General features: G+C 41.1%; 2 protein-coding genes across 6 annotated transcripts in view; both read left to right on the forward strand.

Moving 5' to 3' along the window:
- ipo11 (importin 11) overlaps positions 1-26,799 on the forward strand; it is a 928,775-nt gene that overhangs the window by 723,746 nt on the left and 178,230 nt on the right. For all 5 annotated transcript variants that reach the window (XM_070869309.1, XM_070869300.1, XM_070869323.1 and 2 more), the window contains one exon: positions 21,775-21,870. In XM_070869309.1, the coding sequence (XP_070725410.1) occupies positions 21,775-21,870 (96 nt within the window). The remainder of the gene's footprint in view (positions 1-21,774; positions 21,871-26,799) is intronic.
- Positions 11,183-13,205, forward strand: LOC139232186 (leucine-rich repeat-containing protein 70-like). Its single transcript, XM_070862556.1, has one exon. The coding sequence runs from the start codon at positions 11,183-11,185 to the stop codon at positions 13,007-13,009; it is 1,827 nt and encodes a 608-aa protein (XP_070718657.1). The 3' UTR covers positions 13,010-13,205.

Here is a 26,799-nt window from a genome sequence, read left to right on the forward strand (position 1 = left end):
GCCAGGATCAGATCAGCTATGAGATTATTGAATGGCAGAGCAGGCTCGAGGGACCAAATGGCCTACTCCTGCCCCTATTTCTTAGTTCTTATTTAATTAGCTGAATTTGAGTTCCCCGGCTGCCGTGGTGGGATTTGAACTCGCGTCTCCGGATTATTTGTCCAGACCTCTGGGTTGCTAGTCCCGTGGTTTAACCACTATGCTACCGTTCCCAATAGGTATGCAATATATTACCTGATCATAATTACGGAATGCTGCACAATTACCACTCGTCTGTTCGCTTGTTGGTTTTTATGTTTTCCCCATGAGTAATGACTTGCTCCGTGATGCTATATTGTTTGTGACTATGCTCCCCTATGTTGCCATTTTTATTTGCTTCAGCTAGCAAACACTGCATATGCATTAGAGAAATCCAGACCCTCGGGTACCTTGCATTGATACCTCCTATCTTTTTTTGCCTCCCTTGGAAAGATCACTGATTACCTTGCTTCCCTATTTCCATCAATTTATTAGGTGACCATGTTTTGACACTTATGTTCCAGGAACCTTTTTCCTTCTGTTTGATTAGCTGATCCTTGGGCTCAACATTTCTCTGTTCAAGGTATACAACCTTTAGATACTTCAGACTTATGTGCTCCTCTTGGTTATTTTGTGAATCCAGCAAGGCCCACATCAAGCATGCAATATATTGCTTTCTGAGCGTTTCCCTTTACCATTCCTTAACTCCCCAACTGTTGCACTACAGCCACACACTAATTTTGGAGAACTTACTTACCAGGCCTAGCCCTGTACCTTCAGGTGAAACAACCTTTCAGTTTTACTTTGTCCTGCAGCTAACTACATCTTGCAGGATACACCGATATCACATTGAATTCAAATTAAGGTTGTCCTTTTCTTAGTTTAATGAGTTTTGCTCAGAACACAACAGGATTTCTTTTGGGCAACAAGGTTAGTCATTAGCTGGGGTGTACTGTTTGTAATTTCATTTCTGTATGCATCTTCAGTGCCATGGATTGCCCCTCTTTGTGGCCTAATTCTGAAAGGTAATAGTTGATGGGTGTTTTTGTGACTGGAAGGCTGTTTCCATGTGGGGTTTCACAGGGCTCAGTGCTGGGTCCCTTGCTTTTTGTGGTATATATCAATGATTTGGACTTGAATGTCGGGAGTATGATCAAGACGTTTGCAGCCGACACTAAAATTGGCAGTGTGGTTGATAATGAAGAAGAAAGCTGCGGATTGCAGGAAGATATCAATGAGGTGGGCAGAACATTGGCAAATGGAATTCAATCTGGATAATTCTGAGGTAATTCATTTGGGGAGATCCAACAAGGCAAGGGTATACACATTAAATGGTATGACACTGAAAAGTGTAGAGGAACAAAGGGACCTTGAAGGGCAGGTCCACAGATCCATGAAGGTAGCAGGCCAGGTAGATAAGGTGGTTAAGAAGGCATATGGAATACATATTAGTCGAGGCATGGAATACAAGAGCAAGGACGTTATGCTTGAGCTGTGTAAAACACTGGTTAGGCCGCAGCTGGAGTACTGTGTGCAGTTTTGGTCACCACATTACAGAAAAGATGTGTTTGCACTGGAAAAGGTGCAAAGGAGATTTACAAGAATGGTGCTTGGACTGGAAAAGTTTGGCTATGAGGAAAGATTTTAGATGCTGGGTCTGTTTTCTTTGGAACAGAGGAGGCTGAGGGGAGACCTGACTGAGGTGTATAAAATTATGAGGGGCATGGATAGAGTGGATAGGAAGGAAATGTTTCCCTTGGCATAGAGGTCAACAACCAGGGGACATAGATTTAAAGTAATTGGGGGGGAGATATAGAGGAGGTATGAGGGGAAATTTCTTTACACAGAGGGTAGTGGGTGTCTGGAATTTACTGCCTGAAAGGGTAGCAGTGGCAGAAAGCCTCACCATATCTAAACAATACTTGGATGTGCACTTAAAGTGCCATATCCTGCAGGGCTTTGGACCAAGAATGGGAAGTGGGATTAGACTGGATAGCTCTTGGTTGGCCTGTACGGACACAATGGGCCGAAATGGCCTCCTTCCATGCTGTAAATTTCTATGATTCTATTATTCTATGAAGCATTATTTATTCCTAGACTCGACCTTCCTTCCCTCTGGAGTTTAGAAGAATGAGAGGTGATCTCATTTTTTGAAGAGGTAACAAGGAAGATTGATGAGCATAGTGCATTTGATATAGTCTGCATAGATTTTAGCAAGGCTTTTAACACATGGCAGGCTGATCAAAAAAGTAAAAGCCCATGGGATCCAAGGGAGAATGGCAAATTGGATCCAAAATTGGCTCAATGGCAGGAAGAAAAGGATAATATTTGACGGGCATTTTTGCAACTGCTAGGCTGTTTCCAGTGCGGTTCCATAGGGCTCAGTACTCGATCCCTTGCTTTTGCAGTATATTTTAATCATTTAGACTTAAATGTAGGGGGCATGATAAAGACATTTGCAGCTGATTCACCAGACGGATTCCCGGGATGGCTGGACTGACATATGAGGAGAGATTGGATCGACTGGGCCTGTATTCACTAGAGTTTAGAAGGATGAGAGGGGATCTCATAGAAACATATAAAATTCTGACGGGACTGGACAGGTTAGATGCAGGAAGAATGTTCCCGTGTTGGGGAAGTCCAGAACCAGGGGACACAGTCTAAGGGTAAGGTGTAAACCATTTGGGACTGAGATGAGGAGAAACGTCTTCACTCAGAGAGTTGTTAACCTGTGGAATTCTCTACCGCAGAGAGTTGCTGATGCCAGTTCATTGGATATATTCAAGAGGGAGTTAGATACGGCCCTTACGGCTAAAAGGATCAAGGAGTTTGGAGAGAAATCTGGAAAGGGGTACTGAGGTGAATGATCAGCCATGATCTTATTGAATGGTGGTGCAGGCTCGAAGGGCCGAATGGCCTACTCCTGCACCTATTTTCTATGATTCTATGATGCAAAAATTGGCTGTGTGGTTGACAGTGAGGAGGACTGCAGGAAAATATTGATGAACTGGTTAGTTAGGCAGAAAAGTGGAAAATGGAATTCAATCCAAAAAAGTGTGAAGTAATGCATTTGGGGAGGGGCAACAAGGTAAGGGAATATGCAATAAATGGGAGGATACTGAGAGGTGTGGAGGAACAGAGGGAGTGTATGTCCACAGATCCTTAAAGGTAGCAGGACAGGTTGATAAGGTGGTTAAAAAGGCATACGGAATACTTTCCTTTATTAGCCGAGGCATAGCGCAGAAAGCAGACGGAGCGTGCGGCAAACCAGATTCCCCGCCCACCTTTTCCTTCAACGACTGTCTGTCCCACCTATGACAGAGACTGTAATTCCCGTATTGGACTGTACAGTCACCTGAGAACTCACTTATAGAGTGGAAGCAAGTCTTCCTCGATTTTGAGGGACTGCCTATGATGAGAATATAAGAGCAGGGAAGTTATGCTAGAACTGTATATAGCACTAGTTAGGCCACATTTTGAATACTGCACACAGTTCTGGTCACCACATTACAGGAAAGATATGATTGCACTAGAGAGGGTGCAGAGGAGATTTCCGAGGATGTTGCCAGGACTGGAAAATTTTAGCTATGAGGAAAGATTGGATAGGCCGAGGTTGTTTCCTTTGGAACAGAGAAGGCTGAAGGGAGATTTAATTGAGGTGTATAAAATGATGAAGGGCCTAGATAGAGTGGATAGGAATGACCTGTTTCCCTTAGCAGAGGGGTCAATAACCAGGGGGCATAGATTTAATCGCCATCATAGGCAGTCCCTCAGAATCGAGGAAGACTTGCTTCCACTCGTGGCTGTATAGTCCAAAACGAGAACCACAGTCCCTGTCACAGGTGGGACAGATAGTCGTTGAGGGAAAGGGTGGGTGGGACAGGTTTGCTGCATGCTTTTTCCACTGTCTGCGCTTGATTTCTGCACGCTCTCGGCGATGAGACTTGAGGTGCTCAGTGCCCTCCCAGATGCACTTCCTCCACTTAGGGCGGTCTTTGGCCAGGGACTCCCAGGTGTCAGTGGGGATGTTGCACTTTATCAGGGAGGCTTTGAGGGTGTCCTTGTAACGATTCCTCTGCCCACCTTTGGCTCATTTGCCTTGAAGGATATTTAAAGCAGTTGGTAGAAGGATTCGAGGGGAAATGAGGAAAACAAAATTCACTCATAGGGTGGTGTGGGTCTGGAACGCACTGCCTGAAAGGGTGATCGAAGCAGAAACCCTCATCACATTTAAAAAGTATTTGATTGTGCACTTAAAGGGCCGTGACCTATAGGGCTATGGACCTAGTGCTGTAAAGTGGGATTAGGCTGGGTAGCTCTTTTTCGACCGACACGAACACTGGGTCGAATGGGCTCCTTTTGTGTCACAATTTTTTATGATCTCATTGAAACATATAAGATTCTGCAGGGAATTGCTGAGAGGTAGAAGCTGAGAGGTTGTTTTCCCTGGTTGGTGAGTCTAGTACTCGGAGGCATAGTCTCAAGATAAGGGGTCGGCCATTTAAGATTTGAGATGAGAAGAAATTTCTTCACTGAGGCTTGTGAATCTTTGGAATTCTCTACCCCCAAAGTGCTGTGGATGCTACATCATTGAATATATTCAAGGCTGAGATAGATAGATTTTTGGACTCTTGGGGAATCAAGGGACATGGGGATCAGGTGGAATCGTGGAGTTGAGGTCGAAGATCAGCCATGATCTTATTGAATGCAGGCTCAAGGGGCTGTATGGCCGACTCCTGCTCCTCATTCTTATGTTTCCTGCCAGATATTGCTGAGCTGTTTTATTTTTTTAAAGCACTGAGAATATGCTTAAGGAGCTTCTAACTTGCTCCCGGCAGTGTTCAGGGGTTGGAATTTGTTTGAAGAAAATACAAATGAGTGGGTTTGTTAATCAGACAGCACTAATGCAGGATTCATTTAGTATTACAATACCATTGCAAAGTGAATTGGCAGAGGAAAAGAACTGGGAAGGGAAGGGAAATGCGTACTACAAACAAGAAAATGTGCAACTTATTGCAGTGAGCAAAATTTAGGTTTTGGACACTTTTGCAATAGATTGTCAATAATATTTTACTCAGTGGTAGGTAATTAATTTCTGAATATTGACATCATTATATGCAGTAATGTAAAATGAATTCTAAAATCGCCCCTCTAATTTTAAAGGCATTGCAATTTAAACTTTTGTTGAGATTATTATATAGTATTTTTCAGTGAGCTCGGATAAATAAGGGACTTTTAGCAGACAAAATATATTTGAAGGGTCATCAGATTTTTCTGGACTATATTTTTAAAAATCTGATAGAAATGTTGAAGCTGCAGACTTTTCTGTTTGGCTGCACATTTTATATAGATGCAGATTTTTACAGGCACACCCATGAAAAGGATTGCTTCCTCACTAATCCGCGTTAGTACTTTCATTGTGTGGAGGAATATAATATTTAAGCAATTTACTTAACACCATTTAACCATTTGCAGTGGAACTTGACTGACTGTGCAGCACTATCTCCAATACCTATATTCTTTGGGATTGAAACATTGCTTGTTTCAGTTTCTTTTGAAGCTAGCTTTGGCAGAGATAATTAATTTAACAGTATAAAAAGGATTTAAAACTAATATTCCATAGTCAGGAAGTGGGTTTGTTTGTCAATTCTCACATATCAACCTGCTCAGATTATTGGTAATTATCAAGCAGAATTTAATTCTAATGAACTGAAATTAGTTCTTCAAGTGCTACTTTCTGAAGACCAGATGTAGTTGAAATTGCCTTGCCAGAAACAATCCACAATGAACAATCAGATTTGTCCTGTTGCACCATTTCCTGTTTCCATGGAAATATGCATTATGTCCAATCACTGTAGAGGAAAATTAAGAATAGTAAGTTCCTGCCTGACTGCGGATACACACCAAAGGGATGTGTACAATTCCTGAAGTTGAGATTTTCCACTCCCCTCCTGTAAGTGAATTCTTTTGTTCATTAACCAAAATCCATGTTTTAAAATATGTGCGTGCTCATTATCTTGAAATCTTGTGATAATGAAGCAATTGTATCCACAGTATTATTTGATTCATTCAAGTGAGACTGGGGTCAAAATTCCCTTTATAACGCCGCCCGTTAGCACCGGTCGGTGCTAGGTGGCTAACGGGTGGCAAAGGCCTACCGTCGGTGTTGAGCGGCATCCATAGCTCGGGAGAAATTTGGTAGGCTCTTTGGTAGAGGCACCTAAAGGTAACACTGCACCATCTAACGCCACTCACGTGGTGACGTCATCCAGCGTGCAATGCCCCCTTAGCGCCCACTCCCACGGTATTTGGTTTGTACGGATGCCTAACGGCAAGGCGTACTACCTGGGAAAAGTGGACGGAACATCACAGTGCTCGGGCGTATTCGTCCAGAGATCGAGGTAAGTTTTTTTTTCTTTATTTATTTCATCTTCTTTTCATTGGTTGTAACAGTGGAGAAGTTTGTGTGTCTGTCGGAGAAGTTTTGAGTTTTTTTTCTTCCCTTTTCTTTTTTCTTCCTGTTTTTCACTTAGCATGGCGATGGTCTTCTGTTGCGAAATTCAGTAGGTCTCCTGAGCTCCCGCCCGAGGATGAGTGTACAATGCCACTTTTTAGCGCTGCTCTCTCATCTTTGGGTGTTAAAACTGAATTTGGCAGTTGGAGCCGGCACCTAACGCCTGGCAGTAAAATCAGCAATCAGGCGGTGTCACCGCCTCAAAAACAGCAGTACCGAATTTCGACCCCTGTGTATTTAAAGTCTTTGTTTTTACTCAAGCTTTTTGAAATTTGTAACTTAATAATGTCAATTGAATCAAGGTGATGTGCAGTGTGTTTTCCTATAAAACATTGCTTGCATAAAATACCTGTTTGGTAGCATGATGATAAAGTGCCATAGTTGACTGTACCTTCAGCTGCTGAGGCCTCAAGCTCTGGAATTCCCTCCCTAAATCTCTCAATCTCTCCATCTCTCTATCTCTCTTCCCTCATTTAAGTTGCTCCTTAAAACCTATCTCATCTGCTCTAATATCTCCTTATGTGGCTTGGTGTCAAATTTTGTTTGATAACGCTCCTGTGAAGTGCTTTGGGATATTTTACTATGTTAAAGGTGCTATATAAATGCAAGTTGTCATACATTAGAAAACCACTGCATCAAGCAGTAATAAAATGATAGGTTCCACACAATGAGAGTATTGAGGGAAAATAGATATCTATTTGTAGCATAGGAAGGTACAAGGCTATGGGGAGAGGGCAGAGCACGATAGTGGGATTTGTTTTGAATTGCTCTAGCAAAGAGCTGATATGGATACTCTTGGTTGAATAATCTTTTTCTGTGCTTTAAATTTATGATTGTAGTGAGAGGCTCTTCTGACCAGTAATGTCAAGTGAAGAGAAATCTGTTCGTCGGCAGGGACAAAGTTAACTAAGATTTGGTCAATTACATTCTAGCGGCCTGTTTGCCATTGGCTGAGCAGGCCAGGTGCCCACCTTTAATGGGTACTATAAATCGAGGACAGCAATATGGTCTCTACAGTTGACCTCCACACCCTTAACTTAGAGAGTGGAAAACCGACCATGGTTTTTGCACTTGGTCTCTATTCAAATATTTATGTTGGAAAATGTGCAATAATGAACATCAAGTAAGGATGGGAGTGGATTTGATTGTGATGTTTTGTTGAGTAGCATGTCAACACTCACTGCCAATGCTTACAAATGAATAATGGCCTTTGATGCTAGTACCAGAGGGCTCTTGGGCTTGTGAAACTATCCTCCTGCAAGAAATCATTGCCTTCAAGAGGGGGGGACGGCAAATTGTTAGAAAACATTGGCAAGAGGAGGAAAGGGGGGGTTAGTTTTAAAAAGGAATATCATGCACTTCCCACATGGTCTGTTGCTGTAAAATAAAATGTTTAACAGCAATGTTGAAAATGTCACTATAGCTTGTGAGTACTGCAAAATGGATCATTTCATACGAGGAATTTTTATGTTTTGACCATTCACTGCCACTTTTGCTTTTCAAAATACACCCAGTTTTAAAAATTGAAGATATTTGCAAAATGATTTTCCAACTCTAAGTCTGGAGTTTGGAAAGTACAACTAGTTTAATGTATAGATTCATGGCATATCTTAATCTTAGAATAAATTAAAATAATTGCAATTCTGTTCTGATTTCAGTGCAAAAATATTAATGGGGTTCACAAATGGTTAGCAAATTTGATCATTGAGCTGTTTTGTGGAGCACAGTTTTGCTCAGCAATGAGATACCTAATAATAGCTGCCTCCCTGAAAAGAAGATTTCACAAATTGTCGTTAATATGAAAAAATTTTCTGTTTACAGTGTCTAACCTTTCAGCATCAATCAAAATCTATTGGCGCCAAATAGAGTTAATAATTGACTTGCGAACTTGTGTTCTCAGAGCGAGGTTTAAATTATTTTACTGATATATTATGTATTGATTCAGTATTTAATTGTGGGGCTGGAGGAGATTACAGAGATGGGGAGGAGTGAGGCCATGGAGGATTTGAAAACAAGAATGAGAATTTGAAAATCGAGGCATTGCTTAAAAGGGAGCCAATGTGGGTCAGCGAGTACAGGGGTGATGGGTGAACAGGACTTGGTGCGAGTTAGAACACGGGGTGCCGAGTTTTGGGTGACCTCAAGTTTACAGAGGGTAGACATGTAATGCTGGCCAGGAGTGCATTGGAATAGTCAAGTCTAGAGGTAACAAAGTCATGATTAAGAGTTTCAGCAGCAGATGAGCTGAGACAGGGGCGGAGTCAGACGCTGTTACAGAGGTGGAAATAGACGGTATTAGCGATGGCGCGAATATGTGGTAGGAATTTAATCTCCAGGTCAAATTTGGAAACAATACTGATCAGATCCATTGGTATCATTTTGACTTTATAGCCTGTTTTGCTACTTCAAAATAGAACTTATTTTTTATAGTTTAGTTCTGACATTCTTTTTCATAGATTTTGGAAAAATCCTGCATAGGTTGCTCAAAAGGTCAGTGGCTCCCCAGTGATTCAGCATTAGTAGCTGAGCTATACAAACCAGGAAGCATTCCAGGTCCCTAGTCTGTGCGTAGATAGCTGGATTCAGGTAAGATAACTAATTGTCCTCAGCATTTCAAGGTTAGGGAAAAGAAAATTAGCCAGAGTTTCTGCTCCTCATCACTATCAATTGAGTTTTGCTGGCAGTGTGCTTGTGTAAATATTAGATGAGTAATGGAGCAGAATCTGTTTCCACTGGCAGGAGGGTCGGTAGTCAAAGGACACAGATTTAAGATAATTGGCAAAAGGACCACAGGGGAGATGAAAAATGTTTTTATGCAGTGAGTTGTTATGATCTGGAATTCACTGCTTGAAAAGGTGATGGAAGCAGATTCCATAGTAACTTTCAAAAAAGAATTGGATACATACTTGAAAAGGAATAATTTGCAAGGCAATGGGAAAAGAGTGCAGGAGTGGGACTAATTGGATAGCTCTTTGAAAGAAAAGAAAAACTTGCATTTATATAGCACCTTCGGATGTCCTAAAGCACTTTACAGCCAATAAGTATTTTTGAAGTGTGGTCACTGTTGTAATGTGGGATGTAGAACAGGCAAGATGGGCCAGATGGCCTCCTTCTGTGCTTTGTGATTCTATGGAGTGGGCTTAGCCCTCAAGTATGATGACTCCCAAGTCTAAACTTTCTGATTGGGTGAAGGAGTGGGAGGGGAGAGGAGAGGAGAGGAGAGTATTCCCTCTGAGATGGGACTTCTTGAGATACCCAGCCTTTCAACCCAGCAACCATGGAGTTATTTGTATGGTGGATGCAAAGTCTTGTTGTGGCAAGCCTTGGGGACCTACCACAGCAGAACGAAAAGGGAGCTACCGAGAAGCCTGAGAGATCGCCAATGCTTTTCAACAAAATGTTTAAAGCTACTCCTGTAGTATATCTTTGGTAGCACTATGAGTGTGATGCACAGGTCCCTTTCCTGAAAAAATGAAGGCATCTCTGCTGACATTTGAACTTCAGGTGTCAGGTTATAACAGTTGGCCCTGGTGTCCAGCATTGAAACAGGGCAAACAGCAGGAAATACAGAAAAGTGTTCCTCCTCATTGTAATTCAATTTGCATGCACATTTTATGATACGAGGTAGGGACATAGTGCAGCGCATCCACAGCTCTTTTCTGATCCTCTCCACCTTAGATTGACTAGAAAATCAGTGGGATGAAGCCAGAAAGCCTAGTGTCCACTATCAAATGCCTTCCAAACACACTTTGAAAGTTTACATGTGAAAAGTGGCTAGTTGGGTGATATGTGACAGAGGAAGAGCCTAGCAAGAAATTGACACCAGTATGAGAGGGGGAAAATAAATTACTGAAATTATGTTGTGGCAGCATTATTGAGATTATCCATTTTTGAATGAGGGATAATTTTGTTCCTAGATAAAGAGTGGTATGAATACCTTTACAGTTGGGGATTGTTGTGTGTCATTTGGTGCAATCTAAAAAGGGACAGGAAATCATTTAAAATGAGGAATTTAAGAAGTTATGTCAGCTGTGGCTCAATTTGTAGCACCCTCACCTCTGAGTTAGAAGGTTGTGGGTTCACGTCCCATTCCAGAGATTTGAGCACAAAAATCTAGGCTGACACTCCAGTGCAGTGCTGAGGGAGTGCTGCATTGTCGGAGGTGCCATCTTTTGGATGAGACGTTAAACCGAGGCCCCGTCTGCTCTCTCAGGTGGACATAAAAGATCTCATGGTACTATTTCGAAGAAGAGCAGGGGAGTTATCCCCAGGGTCTTGGCCAATATTTATCCCTCAATCACATCCCTAAAAGCAGATTATTTGGTCATTAGCACATTGCTGTTTGTGGGAGCTTGCTGTGCGCAAATTGACTGCCGCGTTTCCTACAACAACAGTGATTACATTTCTAAAGTACTTCATTGGCTGTTAAGCGCTTTGGGACATCCGGTGATCGTGAAAGGCGCTATATAAATACAAGCCTTTCTTTAAGTCGTCTTTTTAAATGTAAAGTGCAGATAAAATAATGGTTTTATAGTTTTGTCACAAAGTAGAAGTAAAATTAAAGCAGAACTAGATCTGCCTCTGGTAATGTATTCTGTCTTCTTGCATTGATGAAACAATAGGTTATAAAGAAAACAAGATCGCAAGAAAATGTATGGATTTTACAATACCAACAAATGCTACCTAACAACAGTTGTCAAGCTGCTGGTTGGCTTTCTTCTTCTGATACCTCAAGGCCTTTCACTGGTTTGTCCTATTGTTTGTCAGCGTTGTACAAGGACTCTGGTTCAGTGCTGCAATTTAGGTTTAACATCAGTTCCTCAAAATTTTGGAAAGACCACTTCGTTGATTTACCTTAGCAACAATAACATTTCCAATATAATTTCAAAGGATTTAGAAGGATTTAACAGACTGTCAGCACTTTTCCTTGATAATAACGATCTCATCTATGTACATCCTGAAGCTTTTGTTAGTCTCATCAACTTGCAATACCTGCATTTGAATAATAACCAGATACAGCACTTCAGTCTGGGGATCTTTGGAGGCCTTTCAGAACTTCGATATTTATACCTACAACATAATCAAATTCTTTCCATTCCAGGAGGATTGTTTTTTGATTTGACTGCCCTTCAATACTTACAACTCGAAGGAAACTCCATTAGCATGCTCACTGATGGAATGTTCATGGGCTTGATGAGTCTTCATACACTGCATCTTGCGAACAATAGAATTTCATGGATATCTAATTCCTCATTCAGACAGCTCACAAGATTGGAATTTCTCAATTTGCAGGGCAACTGCTTGACATGGATCCCATCAAATGCTTTTGTTCAGCTTAAGATCCTTAAAAGGCTTGTCTTATCCAATAACCCAATTGAGCTGATCCATCCTTTTTCATTCAGTGGACTCAAAAATCTCAAATATCTTTACCTCAGTAATGCCAAAATAAAAGCGATACCAAAAGATGGCTTTGCTGCACTGAACAACTTGAAGCATTTAGCATTAAATAACAATAGCATCATTCATGTTCGTTCTGATGCTTTTAAAATATTGCATCTAGGATATTTGCAGCTTGACCATAACAGTATATCCTTTATTGAGTCAGATGCTTTTGACGGAATGGCAACAACTTTAAAAGTCCTACACTTGGCCAATAATCATCTTACAAATTTGCATCCTGAGGTCCTTAGGCCACTGGCTTCTCTAGTTCATTTACTGGTAAATGGCAATCCTTGGGAGTGCAACTGTAACTTGCTCAATTTGCGTAGATGGCTATTTTCATCCTCACTTAGATTAAACATTCGTTGTCAGAGTCCATCCCAACTGCGTGGTAAGCCCTTGCACTATATCAGTATAAGTGAGGTCGGCAGATGCAATATCACTTTGGCACCTTTGGAATTAGATACTGAAATTAGATCTTCAACTACTAGTATAGCGTTGAATTCAGTGAAAACTGATGCCCCAAATGTTTATTTCAAGCAGGAGCACAGTACTGTAACAGTGCAAGACTTCAGAGATGCAACACTTGCAGCAGAAGCCACTGAGCAGTTCACAAGTATGCTACCAGTGCAGCTACCAATTGAATATGCACCTGCAAATTTAACCATATTTACAGGTTCAGACATGGCATCTATCTCGATCAAACCTTTATTAATCTGTAAAGAAAATTTAGCAAAGCTGAACCAAGCCTTTGATATACTCTTGGCCTTTTTTATCTTGGCATGTGCAGCAGTTTTACTCCTGATATACAAAGTTCATCAGTTGCGTCAGAAACTTAAGGATACAGATGCTGAAGGAGACAATATTCTAGAGTATTACAGTGTGTATCCATATGCACGGTATCATGTGACAGACTCAGTGCAGGCTATACTTCCAGAACCTGTGGCAAGTCCTGAAGTGGACCAGACGAGTATCCGAAAGCTAGTACACACTGATAATCAGACGCAAGTTATTCTCTTTGAGCACTCTGTTTTATGACTGGGTTTATGGGCCCAAATTTCCCCATGAGTTGTACCGTTTTTTTTGGTGTGACTTGATTTTTCTGGTGTATCTTTTTAGTTGCAAATATGGCCATTTAATTTGCGCCAGTGTAAGTGAGTTAGTTAGGTTTTTTGTTAGGGCAGTTTTTATTTCAAAAGAGGGCGTTCCCAGCCACTTGCACCATTTATACCAATTTGGCCAGAAAAAAGTTGTACTAAACTAACTTAGGGCAGCGTATGTGTCCACTTTTGTCCGCACAGAAAGACCTTACTTACAGTTAAGGAATCGGCGCAAGTAACTACATTGAAAGCAGCACCAAGCACCAAACAAAGCACAAAAAGTAATAAGCAATTAATTAACAAATAAAATAGGAGGAACCCTGCCTCTAAAGCACCAAGACCAATGTAATAAACAATCAATAAATAACAAATAACAAAATAGAAGGAACCCTGCACTTAAAGCACCAAAATCAATCAGTAAATAAAAAATAGGAGTCCTACCTTAGGGAACGCAGCGGGCCGCTGATGAGGGAGCCCATTTGGCCAGGGCGAGGGACGGCATGCTTTGGCCCCTCCCACACAGCCTGCAGCGGCGTTTGCAGAAACGGCCTGCCAGGAGCTACTGCACATGCGTGCAGACTCTAGCGCGCATGTGCAGAGGTCCCGGCACTGTTTTCAGTGCTGGGACCTAGCTCCGCCCCCCTCTCTTTGTTCTGCGCCACGCCAACTCCATGGACGGCCCGAGAATCAGCCATGATCGCAAGTATTTTTTTCGGTGCTGCTTCTGATCTAAAATGTTGGTGGGGGGCTCGGAGGTGCGTCGAAAAAACCGGAGGGCCAAATTTGGGCCCTATATCTCTGATGCACACTGAATAGAAGTTTAACATTTAAAGAGGATAGCTATTTATGATCAATTACCTGCATTTTAAAGTGTGCATGTATCATGAATTTTCCCTTCTAGTGACAAGCAACTCCTGTGCAGAACAAGATTTTACTAAAATACTTCATCATGTGTACCAAAAACATGTATTTCAAACAACTGTAATGTTTAAAATAGTTTATCGGCAGCATGGAAACTTTGTTTGTTACATTATATACAGCCTCAGCAGTACCAGCAATTCAGGAAGTTGTGAAAAACAAAACAACCTGGCTTTTTAAAACTCCAACACACGCTTAACTTTAAGAGCTACAATAATGTTTAGATGGTGTGCATTTATTAATGGATGGCAAGTATGCAATTGCTGATCTCCCAGTGGTATAGTTCCTTATAGTGTAAGGAATGCCAGCATACTCTTCATGCTTGAGCAACAAATAGCATATGAGCAAAAGCTTTGTAAACATTTGGTTCTTGGTATCTTGGCCTTTATTGCAAAAGGGATGGAGTATAAAAGTAGGGAAGTCTTGCTACAGCTATATAAGGTATTGACGAGGCCACACCTGGAATACTGCGTGCAGTTTTGGTTTCCATATTTACGAAAGGATATACTTGCTTTGGAGGCAGTTCAGAGAAGGTTCACTAGGTTGATTCCGGGGATGAGGGGTTTGACTTATGAGGAAAGGTTGAGCAGGTTGGGCCTCTACTCATTGGAACTCAGAAGAATGAGAGGTGATCTTATCAAAATTTATAAGATTATGAGGGGGCTTGACCAAGTGGATGCAGAGAGGATGTTTGCACTGATGGGGAGACTAGAACTAGAGGGCATAATCTTAGAATAAAGGGCCACCCATTTAAAACAGAGATGAGGAGAAATTTCTTCTCTCAGGGGGTTGTTAATCTGTGGAATTCGCTGCCTCACAGAGCTGTGGAAGCTGCGACATTGAATACATTTAAGACAGAAATAGACAGTTTCTTAAACGATAAGGGGATAAGGGGTTATGGGGAGCGGGCGGGGAAGTGGAGCTGAATCCATGATCAGATCAGCCATGATCTTATTAAATGGCGGAGCAGGTTTGAGGGGTCATATGGCCTAGTCCTGTTCCTATTTCTTATGTTCTTATGTTATTCATGTTAATGGTGAGCTTGCAATTATGCACATACATCAATATCGTGTTTTAGTTTGAAATTTAAGTAGTAGAAAAAACTACCTTATTAAGAGTGTATTCCTTTTGGAGATTTTACTGGAAATATATCACAACGTGTATATATATATTTCTATAAGATTTCATTTACCCAGATTTGACATTCATTTTAAATGAATTTTAAGAGCTATCAAAATACCAGTAGTATACTGCATATGGTGAGACACTGGACATCTGAGGTCCCAGTGTTTATAACACAATCACGTCAAATATGATGTTGCTGCTATGAGAATGCCACCATGGTTGCTTGTCAGTCCATGACAAATACAGTACATCAAAAGAATAAAGCAGAATTTCTGAAGAAACCAGTTATTGGCTGAAGTGCATCAATGAGCCCACAGTGATGGTCTCTTTGATATTGCACACAAGCAGGTTTTCTTCTAATCTGTGCTGTATTCTGGTATTATGTTCTACTGGCATCAGCAAGTAGACACCAGCTGATGCCAGCAAATTTTGTCATAAATATGATTAAGCAGAGAACATTATGTAGTTTGTGGATGTTCTAGATTTTGGAATTTTGATTGTGCTTGTCCCATAGCCAAAAACTAATCAAAGAGATTGCTCTCAATTTTGCTTTGGGCCATCTTTTCCAGCCTCAGTAAACCCTGGATCGCTACAATTCTGCTTGTTTGCTAGTTGATGTAACATTTAGCCCACTCAGTTGCATATATGTTTAGTTTTTGTTTTATTTTCAATATTTTGTATAACATTTTGTTCGACAGACTTTTAACTCCAGGAAGTGTCATTGTTAATGCAACCTTACTCAAATAAAAATCACAGTTTCTTCAAAAGAATTAAAATGTTGTCCTGCATTCTTGGCATTATTTCTGGTAATGTTTCCTTTTTGTTACATCCGTAATATAAGAACGTAAGAAATAGGAGCGGGAGTCGGCCATCTGCCCCCTCGAGCCTGCCCCGCCATTCAATAAGATCATGGCTGATCTGATCTTGGCCTCAACTCTACTTTCCTGCCCGCTCTCCATAACCCTTGACTCCCCTCTAGTTCAAAAATCTGTCTATCTCCACCTTAAACATATTCAATAACCCAGCCTCCACAGCTCTATGGGGGAGAGAATTCCAAAGATTCACGACCCTCTAAGAGGAGAAATTCCTCCTCATCTCCGTTTTAAATGGGCAACCCCTTATTCTGAAACTATGCCCCTTAGTTCTAAATTCCCCAATGAGGGGAAACATCCTCTCTGCATCTACCCTATCAAGCCCCCTCAGAATCTTATATGTTTCAATAAGATCACCTCTCATTCTTCTAAATTCCATTGCGTATAGGCCCAACCTGCTCAACCTTTCTTCATAAGACAACCCCTTCATCTCAGTAATCAACCTTCTCTGAATTGCCTCCAATGCAAGTATATCCCTCCTTAAATAAGGAAACCAAAACTGTACGCAGTACTCCAGGTGTGGTCTCACCAATGCCCTGTACAGCTGTAGCAAGACTTCCTTACTTTTATACTCCATCCCCTTGCAATAAAGGCAAACATTCCTATTGCCTTCTTAATTACTTGCTGTACCCGCATGTTCAAACCTCCAGATCCCTCTGTACCACATCATTTTGTCGTCTCCATTTAAGAAATAATAATTTGCTCTTTTATTCTTCCTACCAAAGTAGATAACCTCACATTTTCCCTCATTATACTCCATCTGCCAATTTTTTGCGCACTCACTTAACCTATCTATATCTCTCTGCAGATTTGTTGTGTTCTCCTCACAACTTGCTTTGCCACCTATCTTTATATCATCAGCAAACTTGGCTACAGTACACTCAGTCCCTTCATCCAAGTCATTAATATAGATTGTAAATAGTTGAGGCCCCAGCACTGATCCCTATGGCACCCCACTACTTGCAGTTTGCCAACCTGAGCATGACCCATTTATCCTGACTCTCTGTTTTCTATTAGTTAGCCAATCCTCTGTCCATGCTAATATATTACCCCTAACCCCGTGACCTTTGATCTTGTGCAGTAACCTTTTATGTGGCACCTTATCGAATGCCTTCTGGAAATACAAAAACACTACATCTACTGGTTCCCCTTTATCCACCCTGTTCATTACATCCTTAAAGAATTCTAGCACATTTGTCAAACACGATTACCCTTTCAAAAAACCATGCTGACTCTGCTTGATTGCATTATGATTTTCTAAATGTCCTGCTACTACTTCCTTAATAATGGACTCAGCATTTTCAAAGTGACAGATTTTAGGCTAACTGGTCAATAGATGCTGCTTTCTGTCTCCCACCTTGTTTGAACAGGGTCGTTACATTTGCAGTTTTCCAATCCGCTGGGACCTCTCCAGAATCCAGGGAATTTTGGTAGATTACAACTAATGCATCCACTATCTCTGCAGCCACTTCTTTTAAGACCCTAAGGTGCAGGCCATCAGATCCAGGGGACTTGTCCGCCTTTAGTCCCATTAGTTTGCCTAGTACTTTTTCTCTAGTGATTGTTTTAAGTTCCTATCTCCCTATAGCCCCTTGATTATCTATTATTGGGATGTTTTAGTGTCTTCTACTGTGAAGACTGATACAAAATATTTGTTAAAAGTCTCTGCCATTTCCCTGTTTCCCATTATTAATTCCCCAGTCTCATCCTCTAAGGGACCAAGGTTTACTTTAACTACTCTCTTCTTTTTTATTTACCTGTAGAAGCTCTTACTGTTATATTTCTTGTTAGTTTACTCTCATAATCCATCTTCTCCCTCTTTATTATTTTTTTAATCATGCTTTGCTGGTTTCTAAAAATTTCCCAATTCTATGGCTTACCACTAATCTTTGCAACATTGTATGTCTTTGTTTTCAATTTGATACCATCCTTAACTTCCTTAGTTAGCTATGGATGGTTGATCCTTCCCGTAGAATCTTTCTCACTGGAATATATCTTTGCTGAGAGTTATGAAACATCTCCTTAAATGTCTGCCACTGCATATTTACCATCTTACCCTTTAATCTATTTTCACAGTCCACTTTTGCCAACTCTGTCATCTTACCTTTGTAATTGCCTTTACTTAAGTTTAGGCCACTTGTTTGAGACCCAAATTTCTCACCTTCAAACTGAAATTGAAATTTTAACATGCTATGATCACTCTTCACTAGAGGATCATTTACTATGAGACCATTAATTAATCCTATCTCATTACACACTACCAGATCTAAAATAACCTGCCCCCTGGTTGGTTCCACAACTAAGCCACATCCCGAATACATTCTATGAATTCGTTCTCAAGGCTACCTTTGCCAATTTGATTTGTCCAATCTATATGAAGATTAAAATTGCCCATGATTATTGCAGTACCTTTCTTACAAGTCCCCATTATTTCTTGATTTATACTCTGTGCTACAGTGTAGCTACTATTAAGGGGCCTATAGAATACTCCCACCAGTGACTTATTTCCCTTACTATTTCTTATCTCCACCTAAACTGACTCTACATCTTGATCTTGTGAGCCAATATCATTTCTCGCTGCTGCATTGATCTCATCCTTTATTAACAGCTACCCCACCTCCTTTTCCTTTCTGCCTATCCTTCCGAAATGTCAAATACTCCATAATATTCAGTTCGCAGCCCAGCCTTGCAATCACATCTTGGTAATGGCTATCAGATCATATCCATTTATTTCTATTTGTGCCATCAATTTATCCACCTTGTTATGAATGCTGCTAGCATTCAGATAAAGAGCCTTTAATTTTGTCTTATTATTTTTCCCTACTTTGACTCTAACTTCTGTGCACTCTTATGTTTGCACGCTCTGTCCCTTTCTGTCACACTCCGGTTATCATTACCCTATCACTACCTTGCACTGTTTCCTTCTCCTTTCTCTTTGACTTTTAAAATTTCCCCTCACCTGAACCCTAGCCCCTGCCCACCCCCACTATTTAGTTTAAAGCCCTATCTACAGCCCTAGTTATTCGATTCGGCAGGACACTGGTCCCAGCATGCTTTAAGTGAAGCCCGTCCCAACAGAACAGCTCCCCAGTATTGGTGCCAGTTCCCCATGAATCAAAACCCATTTCTCTTACACCAATCTTTGAGCCACGCATTCATCGCTCTGATCTTATTGACCCTATGCCAATTTGCTTGTGGCTCAGGTAGTAATCCAGAGATTATTACCTGTGGTTCTACTTTTTAATTTAGCCACCAGCTGCTCATACTCCCTCAACAGAACCTCTTTCTTAGTTCTACCTATATCGTTGGTACTTACGTGGGCCATGACAACTGGATCTTTCCCTCGCACTCCAAGTTCCTCTCCAGCCTAGAGGAGATGTTCTTATTCCTAGCACCTGGCAGGCAACACAGCCTTCAAGACTCATGCTCTCGGCAGCAGAGAACAGTATCTATCCCCCAAATGATACTGTCCCCTACCACTACTACATTTCTTTTTACTCCCCCCCCCCCCCCCCCCCCCATTTGAATGGCCCCCTGTACCACGGTGCTGTGGTCACTTTTCTCATCTTCACTACAGTCGCTGTTCTCGTCCACACAGGGGCAAGAACCTTGTACCTGTTGGACAAGTTCAAGGGCTGAGGCTCCTCTAATGCTACCGTCTGGATCCCCATACTTGCCTCACCCGTAGTCACACCCTCCTGTCCCTGACCACGGACCAAATTTGAATTATTTAACCTAAGGAGTGTGACTGCCTCCAAGAACAAAGTGCCCAGGTAATTCTCCCACTTCCTGATGTATTGCAGTGTCCGAAACTCGGACTCCAACTCATCAACTCTGAGCCGAAGTTCCTCGAGCTGCAGACACTTACTGCAGATGTGGTCGTCGTGGATCGCACTGGTGTCCACCAGCTCCCACATGCTGCAGCTGCAACACATCACCTGCCCTATCATCTCTATTGTATTTTATTTAAACTAAATAGGTTTTCAAGTTTTGAAATATCAATTATCTATGTATAGTTTTTAAATCTGTAACTCACGGCTCTTAATTTAAACCAATGCCGAAGTTTAGAGGGGAAAAAAGAGAGAAATACTCACCAACTAATCACTTACCTGCTTTCCTGTGACGTCACACTTTGATTTATTTTTTCCTTCATAGGTCCATTCGCTCTGCTCCCAGCGCTGCTCCTTTTTATGTCCACCGCCTCTGCTCTTCTCTCGCTCTCACCGTTAGTCTTGGGTGCTCCTTTTTATGTCCACCGCCTCTGCTCTTCTCTCACTCTCACCGCTGGCCTCGGCGCTCCTCATTATGTCCGCCTGCTCTGCACTTACCGCTGGTCTCGGCACTCCTTTTTTGTCCACCGCCTCTGCTGTGCTCGCGCTGTGGATTTATGAATGAAAGTATAGATCAGTCAATTAAATTACTTTGGTTTTATAATTTTTTTCTAAATGCACTGTTTTTTTGTCTACCTTCAAATAACGCTTTAAATTAAAATAAGATTCATCGTACACCCATTATCTCTGCAAAGTTACTTGGCTCCGTTTTTGTGTCTTGTAGATCTTTTTGAAGAATATTGTTAAGCATTTTTTAAATTATGTTTTCAAGTTTATGTATGTTTATGAAGCATAGTAAAATTTTATTGCATAGTTTTATGCATGTATTAGCTTTGTACTGATCATATTTTACATTATGTTTCCTGTCATCTGCATTTCACTGCCTGCTAAGTTTGTACATGATGTGGATACTGTCACCTTTATGAGTAGGAGTTAACCTTGAATAAATTTGGAATTATGTCAAATCCAACTTTTGGCCAAATTTGGTTGATGTGGATGTACCTGTGCCTTTTTTTTTAAATGGTATTTGTGAGCACTACAAAATGTCACCTTTCCTTCTATTCACTCTATGCACATTGCCATTTAGAAAGTGTTTCAAAGGCTCCTGACGTCAACATCCAGAAAGGAAAGACTACAAAGGGGATTTGTCATAAATATATGTGTTTGTGAGAGACTTATGATAATTCTGATTATTCCCATCAGTTTGATTGCTCTGTCAGTGTGGTACACTTAATGCCGCCCTGGGACTGTGTCTTAATTGGCAGTCTACGGAAAGGGGACATTATCGTTTCTGCTTGTTTTCTTGATTTTGCAGGGATTGAAATCTATCTAAATTTTAATCCAAATCCTCGGCTCTAATTACTTCCAGTATTGAAGATAATTTCGATAGAAGTCAGAATGCACCGTGATGCTCGTACCTTTCTGCCATTGCCTCTTGCACAGTGGGCAGAGCTTAAAAAGGCACCCTCTATAAGCCAATGAATGTACTGAGAGTTTTTGATGCCACATCGAATTGGTGCAGTTCTTTAAATTGCTGTTCCTCAGTATAAGATTATTTTTTGTGACCGACCTAACACACAATACAAATAATGAGAGATTACACCTGTCATATTTGACTTTAAACCTTAATACCAATTCAGTTTCGAGAACAATTGCAAGCAATACTGCCTATCAGTGTATATTTAAGAAATAAGTGAAATAAATGACAGTTACATTGCTAACTCTCTCTCTCTCAACTGTTTATTCATTTATAAAATAAGGACGAAGCAGAACTAAGTTTTTCCATTGTTCATTTATTCATTTGTATTAGAAATTATACATAAATATCTATGAAGGTATTTTAAATTATTCAGAGAGCATTTGCCCAGCTGTGTTTTTTGATTTGCTTCAGACTAGACTTCCTGTTGCCAACTTTGTAGAAATCACACAATTTTAAGCTGCTTCCTGCTCTTTTACAGTGTCATTCAAGATAAGTTCTGCGGCATTATAAACATTTGTGTGGAAGCATTGCATGACGTCCTGACAGAGGATCCAGACACAGGAACTTATAAAGAGTAAGTAAGCAGTTCTGTCTGTGACTATGAATTCATTTAAAATTACAACAAATTACATTATGTGCACTGCATTAATTGGAAACAATGGGATACAATGGAAATGAAAACCAGGCTGATCCAAAAAGCAGTTTTGGGCGACAAATTTAAATTTTATCCCTATACATGAGGACTTGCTTCTGTATGACGAAACATCTGTCGATGTCCCTATTGTCTTGGGACATTAATTGATGAGCCACAAAGTTTAATAGTGAGATCATGTTTCATATATAGGTTGGTTCTTCAGGATAATTTAATCTGCTAATTCATTGTAATCCTATTTTTCCCAAGGGAGCATTTGGTATGTCAAGTTTTTGTTTAAAAGCACTTGAAAAGGCACACATCAGCGATTATGCCTCAGATGAGTTTGATTCCTACTTAACTACAAGCCTATTTTACAATTCTTGTACAGGGTCCTCAAATTGTATATTTACTAAAAGCCTATTGTGTTACATTGAACTTCAGCAAAATAATTATGAATCCATTATTGTCTAAAGGAACACTGTTTTAAAAGTTACCGTTTCTAGTTTTGCGCAGTAAGTAAAGATATTAATGTTTTGACCATACTTGAGATGTTATTTTTGGGAGGTCCTGAGAGTTGTGTTTGGAGAGATTACAAAATGCTGCGGTACATAGGGATCTGGGGTTTTTTGTGCATGAAACGGCAAATATTAACATGCAGGTACATACAGCAAGTAATCAGGAAAGCAAATGGAATGCTGGCCTTTATTGCAAGGGGGATGGAGTATATATGTAGGGAAGTCCTGCTCCAATTGTACAGGGCGTTGGTAAGACCGCACCTGCAGTACTGCATATAGTTTTGGTCTCCTTATTTAAGGTAGGATATACTTGCATTGGAGGCTGTTTAAAGAAGGTTCACGAGGTTGATTCCTGAGATGAAGGGGTTGTCATGAAGAAAGGTTGAGCAGGTTGTGCCTATACACCTTTGAGCTTAGAAGAATGAGAGGTGATTTTATTGAAACAAATCACAAGATTCTGAGGAGACTTGGCAGGGTAGATGCAGAGAGGATGTTTCCCCTTGTGGGGGAATCTAGAACTAGGGGGCATAGTTCCAGAATTAGGGGTCGCCCATTTAAAACAGAAATGAAGAGGAATTTGTTCTCTGAGAGTCGTGAATATTTGGAATTCATTTAAGATGGAGATAGATAGATTTTTGAATGATAAGGGAGTCGAGGGTTATGGGAAGTGGAGTTGAGGCCAGGATCAGATCAGCTATGAGATTATTGAATGGCAGAACAGGCTCGAGGGGCCAAATGGCCTACTCCTGCCCCTATTTCTTAGTTCTTATTTAATTAGCTGAATTTGAGTTCCCCGGCTGCCGTGGTGGGATTTGAACTCGCGTCTCCGGATTATTTGTCCAGACCTCTGGGTTGCTAGTCCCGTGGTTTAACCACTATGCTACCGTTCCCAATAGGTATGCAATATATTACCTGATCATAATTACGGAATGCTGCACAATTACCACTCGTCTGTTCGCTTGTTAGTTTTTATGTTTTCCCCATGAGTAATGACTTGCTCCGTGATGCTATATTGTTTGTGACTATGCTCCCCTATGTTGCCACCTTTATTTGCTTCAGCTAGCAAACACTGCATATGCATTAGAGAAATCCAGACCCTCGGGTACCTTGCATTGATACCTCCTATCTTTTTTTGCCTCCCTTGGAAAGGTCACTGATTACCTTGCTTCCCTATTTCCATCAATTTATTAGGTGACCATGTTTTGACACTTATGTTCCAGGAACCTTTTTCCTTCTGTTTGATTAGCCGATCCTTGGGCTCAACATTTCTCTGTTCAAGGTATACAACCTTTAGATACTTCAGACTTATGTGCCCCTCTTGGTTATTTTGTGAATCCAGCAAGGCCCACATCAAGCATGCCATATATTGCTTTCTGAGCGTTTCCCTTTACCATTCCTTAACTCCCCAACTGTTGCACTACAGCCACACACTAATTTTGGAGAACTTACTTACCAGGCCTAGCCCTGTACCTTCAGGTGAAACAACCTTTCAGTTTTACTTTGTCCTGCAGCTAACTACATCTTGCAGGATACACCGATATCACATTGAATTCAAATTAAGGTGGTCCTTTTCTTAGTTTAATGAGTTTTGAAGTGGGAGGGGTATTTGCTCAGAACACAACAGGATTTCTTTTGGGCAACAAGGTTAGTCATTAGCTGGGGTGTACTGTTTGTAATTTCATTTCTGTATGCATCTTCAGTGCCATGGATTGCCCCTCTTTGTGGCCTAATTCTGAAAGGTAATAGTTGATGGGTGTTTTTGTGACTGGAAGGCTGTTTCCATGTGGGGTTTCACAGGGCTCAGTGCTGGGTCCCTTGCTTTTTGTGGTATATATCAATGATTTGGACTTGAATGTCGGGAGTATGATCAAGACGTTTGCAGCTGACACTAAAATTGGCAGTGTGGTTGATAATGAAGAAGAAAGCTGCGGATTGCAGGAAGATATCAATGAGGTGGGCAGAACATTGGCAAATGGAATTCAATCTGGATAATTCTGAGGTAATTCATTTGGGGAGATCCAACAAGGCAAGGGTATACACATTAAATGGTATGACACTGAAAAGTGTAGAGGAACAAAGGGACCTTGAAGGGCAGATCCACAGATCCATGAAGGTAGCAGGCCAGGTAGATAAGGTGGCATATGGAATACATATTAGTCGAGGCATGGAATACAAGAGCAAGGTCGTTATGCTTGAGCTGTGTAAAACACTGGTTAGGCCGCAGCTGGAGTACTGTGTGCAGTTTTGGTCACCACATTACAGGAAAGATGTGTTTGCACTGGAAAGGGTGCAGAGGAGATTTACAAGAAAGGTGCTTGGACTGGAAAAGTTTGGCTATGAGGAAAGATTTTAGATGCTGGGTCTGTTTTCTTTGGAACAGAGGAGGCTGAGGGGAGACCTGACTGAGGTGTATAAAATTATGAGGGGCATGGATAGAGTGGATAGGAAGGAAATGTTTCCCTTGGCATAGAGGTCAACAACCAGGGGACATAGATTTAAAGTAATTGGGGGGGAGATATAGAGGAGGTATGAGGGGAAATTTCTTTACACAGAGGGTAGTGGGTGTCTGGAATTTACTGCCTGAAAGGGTAGCAGTGGCAGAAAGCCTCACCATATCTAAACAATACTTGGATGTGCACTTAAAGTGCCATAACCTGCAGGGCTTCGGACCAAGAATGGGAAGTGGGATTAGACTGGATAGCTCTTGGTTGGCCTGTACGGACACAATGGGCCGAAATGGCCTCCTTCCATGCTGTAAATTTCTATGATTCTATTATTCTTTGAAGCATTATTTATTCCTAGACTCGACCTTCCTTCCCTCTGGAGTTTAGAAGAATGAGAGGTGATCTCATTTTTTGAAGAGGTAACAAGGAAGATTGATGAGCATAGTGCATTTGATATAGTCTGCATAGATTTTAGCAAGGCTTTTAACACATGGCAGGCTGATCAAAAAAGTAAAAGCCCATGGGATCCAAGGGAGAATGGCAAATTGGATCCAAAATTGGCTCAGTGGCAGGAAGAAAAGGATAATGTTTGACGGGCGTTTTTGCAACTGCTAGGCTGTTTCCAGTGCGGTTCCACAGGGCTCAGTACTCGATCCCTTGCTTTTGCAGTATATTTTAATCATTTAGACTTAAATGTAGGGGGCATGATAAAGACATTTGCAGCTGATTCACCAGACTGACTCCTGGGATGGCAGGACTAACATATGAGGAGAGACTGGATCGACTGGGCCTGTATTCACTGGAGTTTAGAAGGATGAGAGGGGATCTCATAGAAACATATAAAATTCTGACGGGACTGGACAGGTTAGATGCAGGAAGAATGTTCCCGTGTTGGGGAAGTCCAGAACCAGGGGACACAGTCTAAGGGTAAGGGGTAAGCCATTTAGGACTGAGATGAGGAGAAACGTCTTCACTCAGAGAGTTGTTAACCTGTGGAATTCTCTACCGCAGAGAGTTGCTGATGCCAGTTCATTGGATATATTCAAGAGGGAGTTAGATATGGCCCTTACGGCTAAAAGGATCAAGGAGTTTGGAGAGAAAGCTGGAAAGGGATACTGAGGTGAATGATCAGCCATGATCTTATTGAATGGTGGTGCAGGCTCGAAGGGCCGAATGGCCTACTCCTGCACCTAGTTTCTATGTTTCTATGTTTGCACTTAATTTTTGCTCAAAATAAATTTGTATATGATGAAACCAAGGTTTTAATGCCAGGATTTTGTTAGCGTAATGGTGGGCATTGAGGTCTGGGTATCAGCACGTAATTCCTTTTCAGAGATGGCAATTCTGCCTAATTGTACTTTGAAAGTGCACCATACCATCGTCATCATAGGCAGTCCCTCGGGGTCGAGGATGACTTTATAAAACCTTTGTGAAATTCATGAAAATACTTTATAAAGTAACATTATTATTAATGTGTCTGGGTTTGTCATTCTTGTAACAAAAGCAATCTGCTATAGTTAATGTAATGTGTGTAAATAGCGATTAATACTAATCATGTTTTTGGGAAGCAAATATTTAGATGTATTAGATAATCTGATACTGACTCTACTCTTGAATATACCAATAAACAGTGTAGCGACTGTTTGAAACAACTTCGGCTGCAGTTGTTGTGTTGCATTATTTCCTTTGATTTCCTTCAACTTTGCAACATATATATTTAAAAAGAAACCTTGCGCGCACTGCTCCAGCAGTGGCAGGTTCTGTAGCAAGGGTTACAGTAACTCAGGCAATAATTGATTGGTCAAGACTCACCTCGCTCTTTCCCTCTCTCTGCATTCAACCGTCTTACTCCACCCACCATCCACCACTCAGACCCCACTCTGCAATCAAGTTGGTAATCTGAGAGTGGA

This window comes from Pristiophorus japonicus, chromosome 2 (genome assembly GCF_044704955.1).
Source record: "Pristiophorus japonicus isolate sPriJap1 chromosome 2, sPriJap1.hap1, whole genome shotgun sequence".
NCBI lineage: Eukaryota > Metazoa > Chordata > Chondrichthyes > Pristiophoridae > Pristiophorus > Pristiophorus japonicus.